General features: G+C 41.2%; 1 protein-coding gene across 1 annotated transcript in view; it reads right to left on the bottom strand.

Moving 5' to 3' along the window:
• The window catches only part of rab2a (RAB2A, member RAS oncogene family), a 28910-nt gene extending 8955 nt beyond the window's left edge, over positions 1-19955 (bottom strand). Inside the window, exons 1-6 of the mRNA XM_078264852.1 lie at positions 19741-19955; positions 11219-11290; positions 9047-9114; positions 6691-6773; positions 4608-4700; positions 4137-4248 (exon numbers count right to left, since the gene is read on the bottom strand). Of these exons, the coding sequence (XP_078120978.1) occupies positions 4137-4248; positions 4608-4700; positions 6691-6773; positions 9047-9114; positions 11219-11290; positions 19741-19786 (474 nt within the window). The 5' untranslated portion in view covers positions 19787-19955. The remainder of the gene's footprint in view (positions 1-4136; positions 4249-4607; positions 4701-6690; positions 6774-9046; positions 9115-11218; positions 11291-19740) is intronic.
• Positions 19956-20218: the final 263 nt, after the last annotated feature.

Below are 20218 nucleotides of genomic sequence, written 5' to 3'. Positions count from 1 at the left end.
TACTCGCCTATGGTATCAATGCATTTGTCTCCAGGGACAGCCTTTTAGTGTTTGTGTCGAAAAAGGGTCGAAACTGGAGAGCAACTAGGATAAAACTTATTGTGCAGTCTGTATGATCTGACCAAGGGTTTCCCTGCCTATCCAAGTCAAAGGCGGCCTTTCTCGTACTTGCCACCACCCTGGTTGAAAATTCCAACAAAAAACGTGAAGGCCTTTTAAACCCAAACAAAACTATTGTGCCTTTTATCAGCAACTGCTTTGATGTGCTTATACCAGTGGTTCTTAAAACTTTTTCACATCAAGGACCCCTAAACTGACACAAATTAGACCACGGACCCCCATCTGATAAGACTTTGTCCCAGGGTACCCTACCTGAGAGAATTTTTGTTTTATTACAGAAAGTGAATGAAACCCATGAGCAAAATTGTCATTGTGTTACTTATGGATGAAATTATAGTGAAATTATAGTGAAAATAAATGATTCCTTTTTTGTTGGGGACCCCCTGGAACCCCTTCAAGGACCCCTGGGGGTCCCTGAACCCCACTTTGAGAACCACTGGCTTATACCAAGCGTGCGCACATTACACACGGCACTGGTGCAGAGGCAACGGGGGAATGACGCATCAAGTAAGCGATGAACTGTGGAAGGCAAACAAATGTGAGTTTTAGCACCCGCCAATCGCGGGTTGAATCGCTCCGTCTACAGGCTGCTTTAAAAGCAGCGGGGATAAGGAGTTGGGCTCCGGTTTGTGATTTCCTCGTCTCGGTGATCAGCACATCTGGGTGATGCCGTCAAATGTGCGCTCGCATGTTCCACTACCAACTGCCTCCACACACAACTTTGTCAGGCCAAGAGGAAGTGTGTTTCCTAAGCAGAGTCATTAAAGAACTGAAAATATGGCCTGAACTTCTATCTGACACCCAGTCTGAAAATAGACAGAGGAGCCCAAGGGTGCTCTCTTGTGCACTGTCCTATTCACTCCTGTCCTCTTCCCTTCCTTTAAAACACATCACTGCATGCCTTGTTCCTTCACAGATCTCTACACTTCTTGAAAATATTCATTTTGGATGTGTGTGGATCGTATGACGGGAGTAAATGAAAAGGAGAAAACCGAAAACTAAGGGGATAAAACATTTAGGGAAAGGAAAAACTAGAGGAATCGTGACAAGTAGAGAGGTTCTTAAGAAGACTTAAAGAAAGGACTAGTGGTGACGAGCATGAAGAGTTAAAAAAAAAGTAGCAAAGAATGGAAAGAGATAGAAAAAGTAAGAGACAAGATAGACAACATAAAAGAAAGACAAGAAATAAAGAAAAATAACGGGTCTCAAGGAAGGGAGGACGTAAGGAAAGACGAAAGGATGGGAGATGAGACCATGAGAAGATGCTTACAGGAATCTCTCTCTAAGGACCATCCCATCAGCCCGGTGTCCACCCACAGACCCTGACGACAAACCTAGCGCACTGATTGGCTGCTGGATGTCGCTGAGGGGAGGCGGGGTGGAGGTTATGAATATGTATGAAGTATAACTGGCTGATATACTGCTGGAGAGAGAAAGGGAGATGATGGAGAAGAGGAGGAATGAACTGAGGGAGGAGGGGAGGAAGAAATGAATGGAAGAGGGCAGGAGGAGAAAGGGGAGGAAGAGATGTTTGAGGAGGAAACGGAGGGGAGGGGGTGAAGGAGGATGGGAGGGAGGTAAAGAGCAAATGATGGACGTCGAGGGATGAGAAGGAGAGATGAAGGGAGGCGAGGAGCGCTATCAGGAGGATTCAGAGGACACTAATGAGACAAATTTATCTCACACACACACACACACACACACACACACACACCTCCCCCTCATCTTAACCCCAGTGAGCGCTCTACTCAACAGTGATGTGGGTGTTTGCATGATATAGGCCAGGCAAGCGAGGGTAGAAAAAAAATCAATGTAAACACACACACACACACACACACACACACACAAACACACACAAACACACACAAACACACACAAACACACACAAACACTCTCTGCAGTGCCCCCGGCTGGCATGCTGTGCAGGATGGGATTATTTATGTGATTGGATAAGTGAGAAAGGAGTCCCCGAGGACGACGCCATGCATTCATTACACACACAACAACACCCGGGGTGTGGCTCTGTGAGGGGCGGAGCAGTGTGCTTCATGATGTTAATGTAAAGCTGGCACGGTTAGGCTCCAGCATGGTGAGCTATGATGCTACAGGTAAACAGTCAAGTCAACGGCAGGTTTTTGTGACAGTGTGACAGTCTATTTAGGGAGAGCATTTAGACTACATACAAACAAGGTAGTACAATAAACTACAATAGGTGAGATTGAGAAAGCTAACAAATAAGACTAAGATTGTATATTTATCATCCATCCCAACACAACTCTGTTCACCGTTCAAGACTGCACTGTGGTATTTATCTTTTAATGTGCACAGACTAATATTCCATTCATAATACACACCCAGCAACACATCAGTTTTCTGATTTTGGGCTACTGTTGTTTCCACAGTGACAGAGCACTTCAGTGGTGGTAATGAGGAAGGTAGTGCTCTAGCTACCACTGAGAACACCAAGGTAAATGTCCTCTGCATCATTTCTGTTTTGTTCTTCCTGTGAATCTAGGATGCAAGGCATTCTAAATACAGTGTGGGAATGGCGGACTCCGCCACTACCAAATACAACTATTATACAGAGAGGTAATGACTGAATGTTGATACATTGAATAACCATGCTAGCCGCTCTATGAGACTGTACTTAGGCAGTGTTTTGAGGTTATACTAACATCTCTATGCTAACATGCTCACAATGACAATGCTAACATTAGGATGTTACCAGGCATAATGTTTACCATGTTTGCCATCTTAGTTTAGTGTGTTAGCATGCTACAATTTGCCAACCAGTTTTGGACAAAATTTAAATTTTTGAACTGATAATGACAACAGAGGAAATGTCAGGGAATCAGTACGATCCATCCTCTGTGGAACATGAATGTCTGTCCAAACTTTCACAGCAATTTATAAAATAGTTGAGATATTTCAGCCTGGACAAAAATGGTGGTGCTTAGGGCTTTTAAACAGCAAGCATGTAAGGACATTCACAGAAAGTATGACAAAATGGGTAAATTAATCATTAAGGGAACACGCCGACTTATTGGGACTTTAGCTTATTCACCGTAACCCCCAGAGTTAGATAAGTCCATACATACCCTTCTCATCTCTGTGCGTGTTGTAACTCTGTCTGACGCCCCCAGCGCTAGCTAAGCCTAGCACAGATCCTGGAGGTAACCGGCTCCAACGAGCCTACTGCTCCCAATAAGTGACAAAACAATGCCAACATTTTGGCGTTATTTTAACGTGCTAGGCTATGTAAGGGTATGTATGGACTTGTCTAACTCTTGGGTTACTGTGAATAAGCTAAAGTCCCAATAAGTCGGCGTGTTCCTTTAAATGTGATTTTTTTTTACAGGTTTATTGTTTGCTGCGGGAGTTGGGACTCATGACCTCAGTATTTCCAAAGTCCTGGATACAGCCCTGGAGGGGCTCTATGTCTCACAGACTGGCTTAATATCAAAATATACAATGAAGAGTGATAAATGAAAGTTGGGCTTTAAGACTCACTGTAACAGGAAAAACATGCAGACCACTGAGGAGTCATAGTCATGGCCTGTAATTGACACATCGGCCAGTGAACGTTTAACTAAATGTAAACACACCAATGAACATTCTAACTAATAACGAAGCATGGCTTGGCGATAGTTAACACATCCCGACATATTCAAAGATTTAGTCTAGAGGACTAACTTCGGCTACAGATGTCAACGGGCAGCACTAATATCTGTGAAACAGCAGATAATGTGTGTGAAACTCTGGTGTGGCCCTTCTTACGAGAAGAGATTTACAGTATATGTGAGGAAAAAGCTGTTAGCATTAGTGTTTACCTGCAAGGAGTAGTAGGTGGAGTTTATAGTAGTGAAGTGATGCTAAAACAAATGTGTAATTTTCTGGCACTTTACTTATCATTCTATACGTCTATATAACGCAAAAAAACTTGTCAGTTTCAAAATGTAGCCTGTAGTGTATGTGTGCATGGGTATATCTATGTGCATGTGTGTAAGTATTATTACCTCCTCTACATTAGAGGCAGTCTTGGCTGAAGTCTCCATGAATATGAGGCCATGTTCTCTGGCAAATGCTTCACCTTCCTCTTTCTTCACCTCTCTCCTCGACTCTAGGTCACTAAAAACACACACAAACACACGCATTAATACAATGACATAATGTGTTTTCAATGGTCAGCTAAGAGTAGAAAGCTGTGCATTTCTATCGCCAGCAGGCTTTTGACATATCCTTATCTTACACAATGCTGTTATGCAGGCACAGAATGAGCCAGAAGTATTGTAAATAATCAGATCTGAATTCCTCATTTAAAAACGCCTAAATTATGTATTTAACTTACATAAGTGTAGAACAGTTGGATTTATTTAACTTTGAACAAGCTACAGTGTTAGGTGTTAGTGTTAGGACCATCCACACATTGTTGATGGTCCCGTCTACTGTAGGACAGGATGTAACCATCACTATGTCATGCATCGTACCTCTTGTTGCCAATGAGCATGATGACCATATTGGAGTTGGAATGTTGGCGAGCGTCCTCTAACCAGGTCGTCAAGTGATTAAAGGTGTCCCTTCTGTTAAAACAAACAGAATCTAGTTTCAATCTACTTTCACAATGATAAAACAAAAAGACAAACATCGGAACCCTATCATCAAAGAGCTTTACAGAATACACATTGATATCAGATTTGACTTTCCCTTGTATGGTGAATGATGCTTCCTCTTGCAATGTTTACAACGATTTAAAGGTCCCATGGCATGAAAATGTCACTTTATGAGGTTTTATAACATTAATGTGAGTTCCCCCAGCCTGCTTATGGTCCCCCAGTGGCTAGAAATCGCGGTAGGTGTAAACTAAGCCCTGGGTATCCTGCTCTGCCTTTGTGAAAATGAAAGCTCAGATGGGCCGATCTGGAATCTGCTCCTTATGACCTCATGTGGCAGTTGGTCAAGGCCACACCCCCACCCTCCACCTTGCCCCCCCTCTCTCCTCCTCAATAGCATTTAAAGCTACAGACACAGAAATGGCACATCCTAAGTAAAGCTCATTGTGGGACTGGCTCTAGTGGCTGTAATTCTGCACCAAGGCTGAATTTCGGGAAAGAGACTTCAGACACAGTATTAGGGGACCACTAAGGTCTATATAAAAGCATCCAAAAAGCAGAATGTCATAGGACCTTTAAACTTACAAAAAACACCTCATCTCACCTGTTACTCCACCTATCACGAGAATTCAGATTCACTCACTTACGAGCTATTTTTATTTGAATGCGCTGAATCCTAGGTAGATCTGAACAGAAACACTTTGCACTGGCCCTTTGTTCAAGTTTACTGTCCTCAAACAAGACATACTGTCCCTCTAAAAAAGGTCCACGGTGCCCCCACACAATTCTAAACAATATTAAAATCGACTCCATACCAGAAAGTCAACCGACTAGGTTAGAGCCAAGAAGCCCAGGATTCTATTTGTGAGAAACATGAATATCCACAGAAAATCTATCGACATCAGGCCAATCTTTCTTTGACATAGAGAAAGCTGTTGGAGGGGAGATTTTGACCTGATGGTAGTGCTGGACAAAAGGTCACAGGGTCATGACAATCATTAAGAATCAACCTCTGGGGACTATGAAGATCAATAACAAATCCATGTCAATCTAGCCAGTAGCTGTCATGTTTATATATATATATATATATATTAGTGTTGAATTGATGGAAAGACTGACCAGCTGCTAGTGGGGTTTGAAAAGAGGCAGCTAATAACCAATTTACACAATTTACACTAAAAAGCTCAGTGAAATGCATCCAAGAAGTATTCAAGATAGATTTGAATCAGATTGAGTGACATTTCCTCTTGTGCCATCGGCAGCTCAGAATTTTCACTTATTCTGTGAAATATCTCAAAATGTCCTCAATGGATTTGCACAAGTTTGATTCAGACATCCATGGTTCACAGACGATAAATCCTAACGACGCTGGTGATCCTTGTACTTGTCCTCTAGCGCCACCATGATTGAATTGACCACCATTAAATTGGGTTCACACATTCATAGCTCCACCATCAGGTAAATTTTTGTCCGATACTTGCAAAACTGTTGATTCCCATCAACCTCAGCTATCCTTTGAGTTTAGTGGTAATTAGCAAATGTTAGCATGCTAACACACTAAACTATGATGCTGAACATAGTAAACATTATACCTGCTCAACATCAGACGTGTTAGCATTGTTATAGTTAGCATTCACTAGTTAGCATTTCGTTTATAATATCTGGAATTGCATCTGTGACCTTCTGGAATGCATATTTTTTGGTGGAGCTATGTGTGTACCAAAAACTCAAAAACATCAAGCTAACCTACAATATTTGTCCTATCACAATTTGCTGTCATCTTGCAAGTGGCAACTTTCCATGGTGAGGAAAGGATGCTTGTATTAGGACAGGTTGATGTCAAAGTCAGGGCACAGTTGTATCATTGTTTCTCATTGTACAGTAGCATCCAACTTCACAACGTTCCTGAACGCAGCTTGGCTACAAAGTGTGTAGAGGTCCGTCTGATTGATTGTATTACCTTGTGATGTCATAGACTAGCAGAGCTCCTGCTGCTCCTCTGTAGTAAGACCTGGTGATGGACCGGAACGACTCCTGACCAGCCTGCAGAAACACATACATATATTAATAAACAGAAATTGAAATCTGAATAATTGAAATGACCACAGACGACTGCTGATCCTTTGGTTTTCCAACAGCCCCAGACAGCAGGAGTCTGATGCTGGCTTAACAGGCCTCATCTTTCTGTCCTATAGGTCATCCTCACACCAGTCCTGTTCTCTACGAGTTCCATTTATCGAGCCTAGTCCCATGAATGTTCTGTACCAGTCCTGATTCTCCAGCACAGTCTGGCTTCGGGTTTTCAGTGAGATGGGGAGAGGACAGAGCAGAGCCTGTAATTGGATACAATGGAGTTCTCTCTTTCTTTCTCCATCTATCTGTCACAATCCTTTTCTTTTTCTCTGCTCGTGTGCATAACCTCCCAGTTTCCTTAATTGTGTACAACATGGACGGTCCCATCAGTGCAGCTGCAGTGTCATATAGTGTGTCATATGGATTCAACCTGTAGTATTTACTGTATGTCATATAAACAGTCTGTTTAACCTACCTGATTACCTTGTTCGTTCACTTCCCCTTCCATTACCATCCCTCATTGTCTCACCTCTACTGTCTCTTCCTTGCATCACTCATCTTTTCATTCTTTCTCTATAAATCCCTGGGCCTCCTTCTTTCCATCACTCCTTTCACCATCTAGCGTTCTTACCACCCCCCTGCCATGTCTATTCAACGTCTGTCTCCGTCCCATGTACAGTAACAATGTTGTCTGTGTTTCGTCCAGGCCAGGGTAGAAAACAAAACACCACTCTATCCTAGCAGCTGCAGCCCTGCGCTGCTCTGACCTCATCTGAAAAACCAGACAGCCAGTCAGAAACACAATCAGTCGGTGAATCATTAAGCAAGTCAGAAGACCAAGCTGCTACTTGTCACCCAGGAACCCAGTCTGTTGGTCAATGAAGCAGTGAGACATCCAGTCACTGAGTTGGGTAGTTAGACACCCGTTCAGAGGGTCCAACCAGTCAGCCAGAGGACCAGTCAGTGAACCAAACAGCTAGTTAGACGGCCACTAGAACAGTCAGTCATTCAGGGAGTGGTCAACCAGTCAGTAATGCTATTAGTGAATAAATGATAAATAAGGGCGATAGAGGGGCAACGCTGTGTCTGGCTGCCATCTGGCATACATAATTGTGCGCACAACACACACATACATGCACACACCCTTATTTATATGGCATGTGCAGCCTGCACAAAGATCCGACTTGGTTGCTCCAGCCATTTGGTGGTGGTGAATGTATTGTACAAGTCTAGTAAGCATCAGTGAGCACCGCTGGTTTTCATTTTGACCATCTAATCAGGGACTATACAACACCTAGACAACCAGGAGAAGACAATTAAGTAACTGGTAGGATAGAAAACCCGCAGTAGTCGCTGAGTTTTGAAAAGCAGGACTGACATCACTGCTGTGGTGCTTCTCCTCTCACGCTGGGAGCAGTGTTTCTCCATGGAGCTCTAACTCCACCTGCTGGTCAACTGGTGAACTGCATGGACAGGAAACCATAGTACACTGACCCAATGGTCTTAATCACACATCCTTTTTCGGGGTCTGTCCCAACACCCGCACTAGCAGTCTTGGGCAATTAGTTGTGTTTATGGGTCGGCACCACAGTCTGCCGTACCACACCAGTCCTGTTGTTGGTGGTTATGCACCTAGAAGGGCCTTTAGGACCCTGATTTACAGAAAGTTTATGACATGCTGATGTCATTGTGTAAAGGTGTTCACGAGATAGATACCAACCTTTAGTGAACTTGTGAATTTCGCCAGCCGTCTTCTCTCCTTTATGGAGACAGACGGTGTGTGCACGGTGGGCTCGATGGTGTTTTAAGCCTCCAATGTTGCCTTACAGGCAGCTAACCCTCACCTTAACACTAACATAACTTCTTTGACATAACCATTGCCGCGCTGCCTGGAAGGCGACGTTGGGGGCTAAAAACACCAAACACTGCACGGTGGGAGGAGCTGTGTGTGTGTGTGGGTGAGCGAGAGACAAGTGACAGAGAGACGGAGGAGAGCAGGGAAAGGAAATGCAGAAGAACGCGTTTTAAATAGCGTTAAAAAAAAAGAAAAAAAAGAAATTAATAACGAAAAGCAATGTGCGGCGGCCGGTGTGGATAGTGAGGCGCACCGCCACACATTAGTCTATGTGTGGGAAACTCATTTCATCACTCATTCATTTAAGATTTGTTTAGGTCTTTTTACAGAGCCATGGATATGCTGCCACAATAAGGAAAGACTCTAAGACTTTAAAAAGATATATTACCGTATCCCAGATCTGCAGTTTGATCTGTTTGCCATCTATAGTGATCATCCTTGCTCCGAACTCCACACCTGGACACACACAAACAGAAGAATGTGAATTAGTTACAATTAGGTGCTGACTTAATAAAAAGCCCTGCTGCTTATTCATGGGCCTTTTAAGTTTATTTATTAGCTCAGGTGTCATAAAGAGCTCACATAAAAAAACAACTGATTATGAGCATTATTAGTGGAGACTGGAACCTTATATCGTAAAGAGTGACTGATAAAGTGACCCTAGTTACTGTCTGGTCACAACATTTCACTCACTTTTTATTGGGAAAACGTCTCTGTTTGAACTCCTTTTCGTGTTCTGATCTATAGGGGAATTTTCGCACGCTCACGTGGTGACACCCTGATGCATTTCCACGGTTTCCAATGTACGGTAAATATAGACTAAACATCACATACACTGACAGTAAAATCACATATCTAATTTACTCGGTCAGCTTCACTTTCACACCACAAACGAACAGCACCAGTCTATTTGGAAGTGGACTGAGACCCCCCCTAATTTACCTCAAACATGTCTTTGGCATTTCTGTAAGGCACTTGTTTTTTACTTATTGCCTGCCACATACACCAAAACTGATATAGCTGCAATAGGCAAAAGTAAGACTATATTTTTAGCCAATTGATGAGATGACAAGACAGAGATGCTGTTGAGATGATGTTGTGTATAGTGCTTGACCACTGAACAAAACAGGCTGCCCTAGCATATACTTTTTATCTATCTGTAGGAATATTATAGAAATATACAGCAGTTGGAATGATTAAAGCAGTTAAAAGAAAGCTTTTTATTGCTATGTTGAAATCTCACGATAGTTGACAACATATAACCTTTGGTTGCAGTCCTTTGGTTCAGACAGTGCAGTAGTGTTGGCAGTAGTGTAGGCTGCACATGTGATGGGAGAATGGTGAATTCCTATTTAATGGGATGCTGGCAAATTATCTGTACATGTGATGGAAGAGTGCACTGTTGAATGTGCATTGTTATAATTCAATTAAAAGGGCATACTTTTAACCAAAACATGCCATAAGCCTTTGTGTATTGTATTGTATCCCCACCCCCCAAATGAGTTCACTATTAAGAGGTACCATTTTTATGATTAAATTGTGGACAAATTCCAGAATTCCCTAAATTTCCAAGATTAAATTATCTCCTGTAGCTAAAGTAAGATTAAGAATGAGACTGGTCTCCTTATTCTTAAAGGACAATTCCGGCACAAAACGAACCTAGGGGTTAATAACAGATGTGTACCTACTCGATCGCTCTCTGGGACATGTTTTCATGCTAATCGAATGTGTTTGGAGCTTGAAACAAGCTAACGCGGACCGCTGATTAGCTTACAACGCTAGTATTTGGGGCACAGGGAAAGTAAAAACAAAAATCACTATTTATACCACTAAAAAGGCTCAAAATATCACCACACTTCAACGGTAGCATAATGAGGGTCCATAAATGTTAACCGAAGCATTGAGAACATCGTAAGTGTACAGACAGTTTATTAAAAAGATAGTTTAGAAAGACAGTAGCTCCCAAGACGGCGGCCGCCTGTATACGAGAACGCGACTGTCTTTATAATCTATCTTTTTGTGATATTTTGAGCCTTTTTAATGGTATGAATAGCGACTTGTTTTTACTTTCCATGTGCACTGAATACTGGCGTTGTAAGCTAATCAGCGGTCCGCGCTAGCTTGTTACAAGCTACAAACACATTCGATTAGCATGAAAAAATGTCCCAGAGAGCATTCGAGTGGGTACACATCTGTTATTAACCCCTAGGTTCGTTTTGCGCCAGAATTGTCCTTTAATATGCAGTGATTCCTCTATCTTCCAGGAGCGCTGTGTTCAGTTAAATGGGATTTGATCTGTGTGAATGTTAGGGTGAGCTCAACTTTGCTTATCTGAAACATTATGTTTTACTGTGATAAAGGTTAATGATGTCAGTAACCTACCTAAAGCTTTTAATCAGCTCCACATGGTTAGCCTTTTGGCACCAGCTGTACTGACTTTGCGTTGGTTTCTAACACTGTGTGCAATTAATAAAGAATGGTGATATTTTATACACTTCATGAATTTATTTCTACTGATGATGTTAATTCAGTGCTGAATGTGTGGGACAGGCGCTCTTACCGATAGTGAGATCGTGAACTGGCTGAAACCTCTTGTCTGTGAACTGTAGTAATAGACATGACTTCCCCACACCTGAAAAACAAACACACACACCACATTACAGAGGGTCTTAAAGCTGCAAGACTGGAACAGAGATTATGGAGTCACACGTACTGTACAAGCATGAACACAGCCCAGATTCATTTTCAAAAGGTGTCACATGTGCTGAGAATAAAATACCACACAGGCCATCATCAATATGAAATCTATTACTTTTCCAAGCTCTGAACTCCCACACAGCGCAGAGACACTGCTGTTTGTAGGTGACAACACTCTGCAGGAAGTTACAGATGTAGAACAATAATCAATGACTTTCAATTCATTCAAATTAAACATGGGATTATTGGATTCATCATCGAGTTCAAACAACCCCAACAAGGAGCTTACGCTATTTCTCCAACCGAGCTGTAGTCAGCTCAGTTAACCTGAGCCAAGTGTTAACTAACCAACCAGCTGGCTGGCTTTGTAAGTGTGATGCCACTGTGGGCACTGGTGGTGAACCTGCTTATTATTAACACTGCAACACATATGACATAGTTCTGAATGTTGCAGATGGCTACAGATCCACACACACTCAGATGGACTAAAATAACATGTCACAAAGTTTTACATTCCATTTTTTTTTTTTTTTTTTTTTAAAAAGGTCCAATATGTAATGTATTTACTGTAATAAATCCAAAAATGACACCAATGCGTCAGATATTAAGGAAACATGCTAAGAGTGAGCACAGGCTTTTATGACTGTCAATATAGCCAGCATCTAACGTTAGCTACTCCGCTGTGCTGTGAAGTAATGTCTGGCTATCTGAGACAAGCTTCTAGAAACATTGTTGTGGATCCTGCGGTCTCAGCCTGGCAACCAACTTGAACTTTGAGTCTGGGGAGGAGGGGGCGGGGGAGACGACTCTCTCCAGTTTTTTGAATTTGTACTGCAGTAACAACATTTTATTTTAAACACTAGCTGTCAGTATTACATATTGCTTTAACTTTCAATGACAAGGAAAAACTAAACACAGTGGACCATTGGATTACCAAGTCAGTGAATTATGCCTCCAAATATATATAATCAAAACTAATTCTAATAGCATTGTGAATAATTTGTAGAAATGCTGTATGTCAACAGATTCTCAGAAGCCAACAGATACAAAAACAGTGAGCGGTTACTTCCTTGATTACTTAAGAAAGAATGGTTCCATGTCTATTTAAGACTAGATGTTTTGTGTTCGTAAAAAAGGGAATCCTTATGAAAATCCAATATTATAGTGCTTCAGTTTTAAATGTGCAGCTTCTAAGTAAGGACAAAAGTGTCCAGTAGATGGTGAAGCTTGCCATTTAATGCTCATTTTACAGACGTGGGTTTAAGCTAAGATGAGCATTCAGAGGTTTGAGTTAAGGGGAGCATGTGTCAACAAGCAATGGATGGGAGGAGGGGGTGGGGCGAGAAGAGAGGAGAAGGATGCTAATGAGATGGCCAGAAAGAGAAGCTGACAGACATTCAAGGAGGGGACAGAGAGGGACGTGGTCTTCCTCCTTCATGGTTTCTACTGGTTACCATTGCCAGGCAGCGGCGTTGCTAGGCAGGCATCATAATGTGATGATAATGATAAGAGATGGAGGGATCGCAAGGAGGGCAGCTATATAGGAGGTGTAACTAACAGGTCGTCATCAACTCCATCACACTTGTTGGTGCAGTCAACAGACACCTGCTTACAATACATGTTACTACCAAGGCTCAATGGCTATCACAGAGAAAACATTAAGCTAAATTAGACACAATAAAAATGAACAGACCATTCTAGCATAGCACAATTTCCTATTTCTAGCTAGGGGGTAACAGCATGACGAGGTGTGGTACAGAGCATGAGCAAATTGCCTACGGCAGCAGATGATTTTAAAACCTGCTGTGCCTTGAAATGGTGACATAGTGTCATAATCAGTGGAGAATCATGCGATATGTTACAGTGAAGGGTCTTTCCTACAGCTTCTAGTTGAGGTAATAACGCCTCCCCATACCAGAAGCTCATATCATTCAAAATGTGTAAACACCCGCTGGCCAATCAGAAAACAAAAAGCCAACCAGGTGACCGAGTGGCTGGTTAGAGACCGGTTTACTTGATGGATGATTGACAGGTAAATTAATTTCTCGGCTCTGGTTAAGCAAACACCAGTCTGGTTCAATAGAAAAGACTCATGAGATAAACACCGGCCAACATTCTGCTTTCCTTTCACTCTACTTTAAGTGTTAGACTACAAATCTACATGCTAACTATAAGAAAGCTTTGACTAAACTTGAATATTAGCCATGAGGTCGATGTTCCTCAACGGAACATCTTTGGCCCTTTAAAAGTTTGGTTTAGATACACAAAAACAGTGAGCGGTTACTTCCTTGACACATGCTAAAAAACAAACACTTCGAGGCATTAGGAACACAAAGCAGGTTTGGCGCAGCAGCAGCTCCACTGAGACCTGTTGAACTTTAGTGTTCATCCTTAGGCAATGTCTGAAGGGAAGGTCTCTACTACACTTCTACACTTTGGTGTGAAACAGCAACGTGTTACAATACTTTGTTACTGGCACCAACAGTAAAACGCACCGCACCAAATTAAGCTTTTCGAGATGAATCATATCTTTCACACTTAACTGATAGACAAGTCTAAACTCAAACGCCCATATTCAGATTGAAATTTGAGTTACTGCTCGTGTAATTATTTATCCTGTTTGTATTGGCTGTGAAATTGTTCTGGGTTGTTTTAAGAGCAGAACAATATTCTGTACTGAACAGCACAAACATGAAGAGATCGATCTGGAAACATTTGGCAATCCAAACATAAACCAGAGCTTTGTTCTTCATACAATGATACTTGGTCAATGTGACGGTTTAAACTGGAGCTTGGATTTGTCAGTTCTAGAAAGCTGGCTGTAGCTGTGGGCACAGCAACAAGTCCTTTAGCTCAACCAGGTAAAATGCAGGAGTATCCAGCACGGAGCCGACACGCAGCGGAGCCGATCTGCAGCCGTTTCGCAATTGGTGGAATTTCGGGGTAAAGGCTTGTCTACACAGCAGGTGTTTCAGTCTTTCGTCTCATGCATATCTGACGGAACAGATATGCTATACATGTGTAACCACGACCGAAGCATATTTTTTACGCTTTAAGTCTTTTTTTTTTTTTTCCTTCCATTTTATCTGAGTAACTACAGTGCTTGTGTGTGGGATTTAAGCGCAGCCAAAATACAGGTGACCTAGGGTTGGGTGGTATATTGACTTTTTAAATTATATCGATATATTTTCAAACAAGGATATGGGAAAGACAATTCCGTTTATATCGATATAGTTTGATGTTTGCGTTACATAACCAATTTTTTTCCGTAAATCTGTGCCAGTGCATCTAACTCACACACTCCGCATAACCCCGCCCCAGTCCTACAACAAGGGTTGCCTGATCCCCCGGGGCCAGTAAAAAATTACATCGGACCAGTAAATACAATCAGCCAGTTTGGGCCAGTACTCCAAAAAGTGAGTGAGTGGGAATGTCATTCGTTTTTGACATTTTGTCATGAACCAAAGTGTTGTATTTGCTGAAAGTTCGACCTGTTGGTGGCAAGCCAGAGTGCACCCTTAGGAACCTTGAATGTCTGTACCTAATTTCATGGCGATAAAGCCAACATTTCCCAATATACTTCGCTGTAGACAACAATGGTGGACTAATCAACCGACCGACACTGGCATCCCCACAAGTCCCAGGTGTGGCTAAAAAAATACAAATGACACGAAAATTAATCTAATGATAATCAATACAATCAACAAAAGAACCAATCCAAATTTAGTTTGTGCTTCTGTTTGGGGTGTGTCTAATAGTGCCTTAATATACAGAAGTGATTTCAGAGGCAAAGCACTTGTCAGAAAATGAAAGCCTATTCCATGTATGTTTAAGAAGGGGCTTTCAAGATAGAAAAAGTCAATGGAAACAATGTTGATTTTTTTTATTGACGGAATAAGGCATCAATAAGAAGTTCATTTTGGCAGGGTGTTCCAGGTGGTTTTACTTCATTTACATTAATCAATGACCTGTGCTGCTGATGTGTTGGAGTGTTCAGCAGGCCAATAAGATACCGCTCTGCTCACTTGCAGCAGTAACCTGAAGCTTGGCAAGGTCAGCAGATAGCACAGCATTCCCTGCTGGGGAATCTGACAGAATGTCTGCCCAGATGAACTGTCCTTCTACAGTCACTACTATTGAGGTGCCTTTAAGCATGACAATTGACCTCCAGACACTATACTTGAGCTGCCTTATGACAGTAAAACTGACCCTATGTTCCAGTGGAACTACATGAAGCAGGTAATTTAAAAAAAAAAAAATCTGGCTGCTCTGGCACCACCTACAGCCTGTAGTGCGATTTGCAAAAAACATTAATATGGGGCTTCCTGTGGTCAAGAGGTCTTAAATGCTGGCCATGTAATCACAATGCTCCCAGTTCAAGTCCAGCAGGGGACTTTTGTTGCATTCGTTCCCCCCTCTCACTCTGAAACCACTGGCCTTGTTCCAATCCAGATTAACACAATTTTGATCCTCAAAACACTAATGTATAATACAGAATACCCCCTTGGCCATGAGGCTGTTAGCAGAGTTGATCTGTCTAAGTCAGGTCATATGACAGCTACTGAGCTTCCTGTTGCTTATTACTAGTGTAGTACGCTTATCTAACCACACACTACTCAGAGAGCTGATTAACACACTGGATAATAAAGCTAGACCCTCAATATGACAAGGAGAAATGCTATAATGAATGAAATACACTGAAAGGATGACTTTATACCATCATGACCTGAAGATGTCTTGCCAAGTTGGGCTGTGTGTTTGATTCGATATTTCTAATATATATATACATACATACATACATACATAATCAAATATCTTTAAAAAAGTAGTAGGTCTCTGAAAATGTGCAGATCTAGAGGCAGTGTTTCATAGAACAGTCTATTGAAGGTTTAAACAGAGACTATAATTTTCTTTCAGAGTCACTCTGTCTTTCTCCCAACCAGATCTGTGGACAGGCTGGCTGACGGCCACTGGCAGAAAGAAAGAAAATCCAACCTAAAACAGAATTGACATCTTCATTTTTATTCACCAGGATCAAGAAATCAAGAGTTCAATCTATACTGACTTACTTCTATAAATCCCAGCTACTGCCTAAGTCACTGCAAAGCGGCACCCTTGAATGTCTGAATTTCTTTAAGTATTATTTGGGGAATTTTTGGCTTTTTTTCATGAGACAGCATACAGTAGAGAGCTGAGAGGAAAAAAAAGAGGGGAGAGAGGGGGAATGACATGCAACAAAGCTCACCAGCTGGACTCAAAATGAGGACTTGCAATCATTTGGCAAGCGTCTTAACCCATTAGCCTACCAGGACGCCCCAGTCAGTACTGCTTATTAACACATGTCACATTTCAGAAAGGCTCAATGACAGGAATATGTATACGTGTTTACAATGACCAGAACACAGTGAGGTGAAAGGATTATTTTGGATTAGAACTTTCCAGATTATATCACACAGATTTACCTTTTCAGTCGAAGGATCTAGTAAAATACCTGAGGTATACCTCTAAGGTAAAGCAATACAATAACTAGTTAAGGTAATGCAACTGGGAACAAAAGTGTTTGCAACTAATGGCTTAGAATAAAAAATAAATTAAAAAAAATGCTAGATACAAATACAAGGCTTAATACATGTCAGACATTTAGGGGTACACTAAAACAATGCTGTATAATGGTGTCAGCAAAGAAGTTTTTTTTCTTCCGTCCCAAAATGTTGCCTGTGCATCGAACCTTTAAAACTACCTCATCTGACTGACTGGCGCTGGATCTTCTTCATTCTCTGTGTGCAGAGGCAATGCTTATCACATATCTGAGCCAATTAGATGAGTCAAATAATGGAATCTTCCTCCACGTTCACAACTATTTACTGCTGTTTGACCATTAACTATTCAAAATCACAACACTTGGTATGGTGAATGTAAGGGTTGGACTGTGACCTGGAGGGCAATGGAGGGACACCCAAGTCCTTTAAAAGCAGAAATATGAAAACAATGAATTCCTGTGAATAAGCATCTGTTGCCATACAGCTGGACCAGCATGGAGACCAGAGGTTTTTGTGGATGAAGCCGCTGGTCTTGTAAATTGGGGATTTACTGTTTGTTTTGGTGCATCAACATGGCAGTTTCTAGAGTACAAACAGACACACCCAACTGAAACATTTCAAAACTACTGCAAACCACGACTAGCCTCAGATAACGTAGAAAGATAACATCTAGCTGTACTAAGAAATAACCAGTGAATCTTGAGATAAGGAATCAAAAAGAGATAAAGACCAGACATGTTATATTACAGAGATGCAAAATGCTGGCAAAAATGAAAAAATAAAAAACGGACAAAATTAATTAAAATACATGTGATGATGCAAGTCAAACTGTAAAACCTTATAACATGTCTGCAACCACACCTCTAAAAAAGGTAAGAAGCAATTAGGTTAACAAATGTGACCAAGTCATAAAAAGGAGCTTTAAACAAAAAATTGCTTCTATTTATTTTAATTTTAAAATATATGGCAGGGAATGCTGAAATAATTCCTTCAAAGTAAATAAATAGTAAACTATATGTACTATTAGCATTGGTGAACCACTGATCAAAAATGATCTATTGTAAATTTTATCTAAAGTAGTATTCTCAATAATAGGTTGGTACAGCTTTAAAGATGCTAAGCACAACAACAACAACTTTGGACTCTGGCACATACATGTCAGTCGTTTATTTTATTTTTTTCACCATTTTATGGAGTAAAATAAAATAAAAATATCACATAAAAAATAACTGTTTCCCAACCTTTTTGGGGGGGTTAGTGTCAACTTTGCTTTAACCTATGGAGAAAAAAAACTTCCAAATCAAGTCTCCTTCTCTAACTTATTGTCTAAAATGTGAGGCTTGTGTCAGGATGTATTTGGAATAACCAACTCACTTAACCATAATCAAATTACATAATTAGTTTAATGTATAAAAGAAGCTGGCTGACTGCTTTTTCAGGCTTAAATTTCCCTTCGCAAACAATATGGCAGATAATATCCCTAAAACACAATTCATCATCAAAAACCTGCTCGCATCATGAACAGTCATATCAGAATAATGAACACATGTAGGCTACACGCTATAGGCTAGTTTCCTGCCTGATATGATCTGTGTGTTTTCATGGGTTTAAGGGTAGTTAATACCTGTGAAACTGAAACTTGTCATTTTGCTAAGGATCCCTTGAAACCTCTTAAAAAAAAAAAAAACTGGATCACAATTGACCAAATTAGATAAATGAACACTTCTTTAGATGCGTGCACTTTACACGGGACTGAGCAGAGTATTTCTGGTATAGACATGTAATCAAGCTTGGACCTTGGCTGCATCTCTCTTCAGCACTTGCTACTAGAGATAAACAACAACAGCAGGGAAAACATGTTTCGCAACAACACTGTTGTAAGCTTTCTAGTCCAACATAGTAATCACCTCAAATGAATTAACACATATGTGCATTATGAATCAATAGCGTCCACTATAATGATTTTCTTGGTTTGGACATCTATACTAACACTATAATAATTCCATATCAATTTAATTGTTGCTTTCTTCACTCAAAAACCTGATTGGGTCTTGGCTGTATATTCGGCCCAAGTCTTTGGTTTAGCTTCATGTATTGAATAATATTACTGTACATTGCTCACTCTACTTGAGTAGCTAGACTGCTGTTAACACCGTCTGGTATTTTAACACTGGTGCTACATCATTATAATACAGCAGTATTACAAATGCACCTGCTGTCATACAGCAAGCTAACTGAGCAGGCCGCTCATTAGGAAAGCAAGCTAACGTTAACATGGTCAGAAATAAAAACTGCTCTACGCCATTTTAGGGAATATTAGAGGCTTTAGCTTGGTGTTTTGGCCTTCTGTGACAAGAAGCTAAGCTAATGTAAACTTTGTTATTTGATGATGCAGTCAAAACAAAAAATATATGGTTATTATGATTATCTGGTCAATGTAACAATATCTAATGAGCCGTTAATGTGCTGTCGTGACAGCTGTTTGCTAATTATTTAGTGGAACAGCTAACGCTAGCTAGGCAGTTAGCTGGGCTAGCAAGCTGTGGCTAACACCCCCACCCTCGACGCAAGCGGACAATAGGCCCGACTCTGTCAACAACTGCTACGCTAAAGTAGGATAGGAATATCTTGTGTTAGGGTGCCTGTGTATAATTCTCTGACACTGAACGGGTGTTTAAAATAGTATCCAAATATGTTAACACTGTAGAATTGGAGCTGTCATCCCAACCCTTGCGTCTGTGCTTTTACCACGTCACTGGACTATCCAACACTGCGGAAATACACCACTAGCTATGAGCTAGCTGAATGCTAACTGGCAGTCTAGCTGGCACTTGCTGCACCTTACCCGTGTCTCCGATGATGATGTATTTGAAGAGGTACGCATACGCCATGGCCCCTGGTTTATGCAGTCAGCTGTCTCGACCGTTACACCTTCGTTAAACCAACAGTGAACCGTGTGAAAAAGGTAGTTGACAGCCTGTTAGCCTGTTTTTCTCTGTCGGTGTTGGGGAAGGAACAATAAACAGCAAGAGCCTCAGCTCTACGTCACACGGTCCGCCCTCGCCACGCTACAGTATGATGTCTTCAGGGTCTCCTCGGAAAATGTACGATGTGTTTTGTCACTCTGCTCTTTATTGAAATAAATAAATAGAAATAGGTTGGTGTGGCACTTTTCACACGTAAACCAAACGGCTAAGCCCCCTTTAAAAAGGCAACTATTTTATTGTAAGAGATAGACAAAAATTGTCATAAAACAAATATTGTCTTACAATTATTTAGAAACTAAAAATCACTTTGGTTGCCCCTAGTGGCTACATTGCTCA

The sequence above is a fragment of the Sander vitreus genome, chromosome 12 (genome assembly GCF_031162955.1).
Source record: "Sander vitreus isolate 19-12246 chromosome 12, sanVit1, whole genome shotgun sequence".
Lineage (NCBI taxonomy): Eukaryota > Metazoa > Chordata > Actinopteri > Perciformes > Percidae > Sander > Sander vitreus.
The sequence above is the reverse complement of the archived record's forward strand: the minus strand, read 5'-3'. Positions and strand labels throughout refer to the sequence as shown.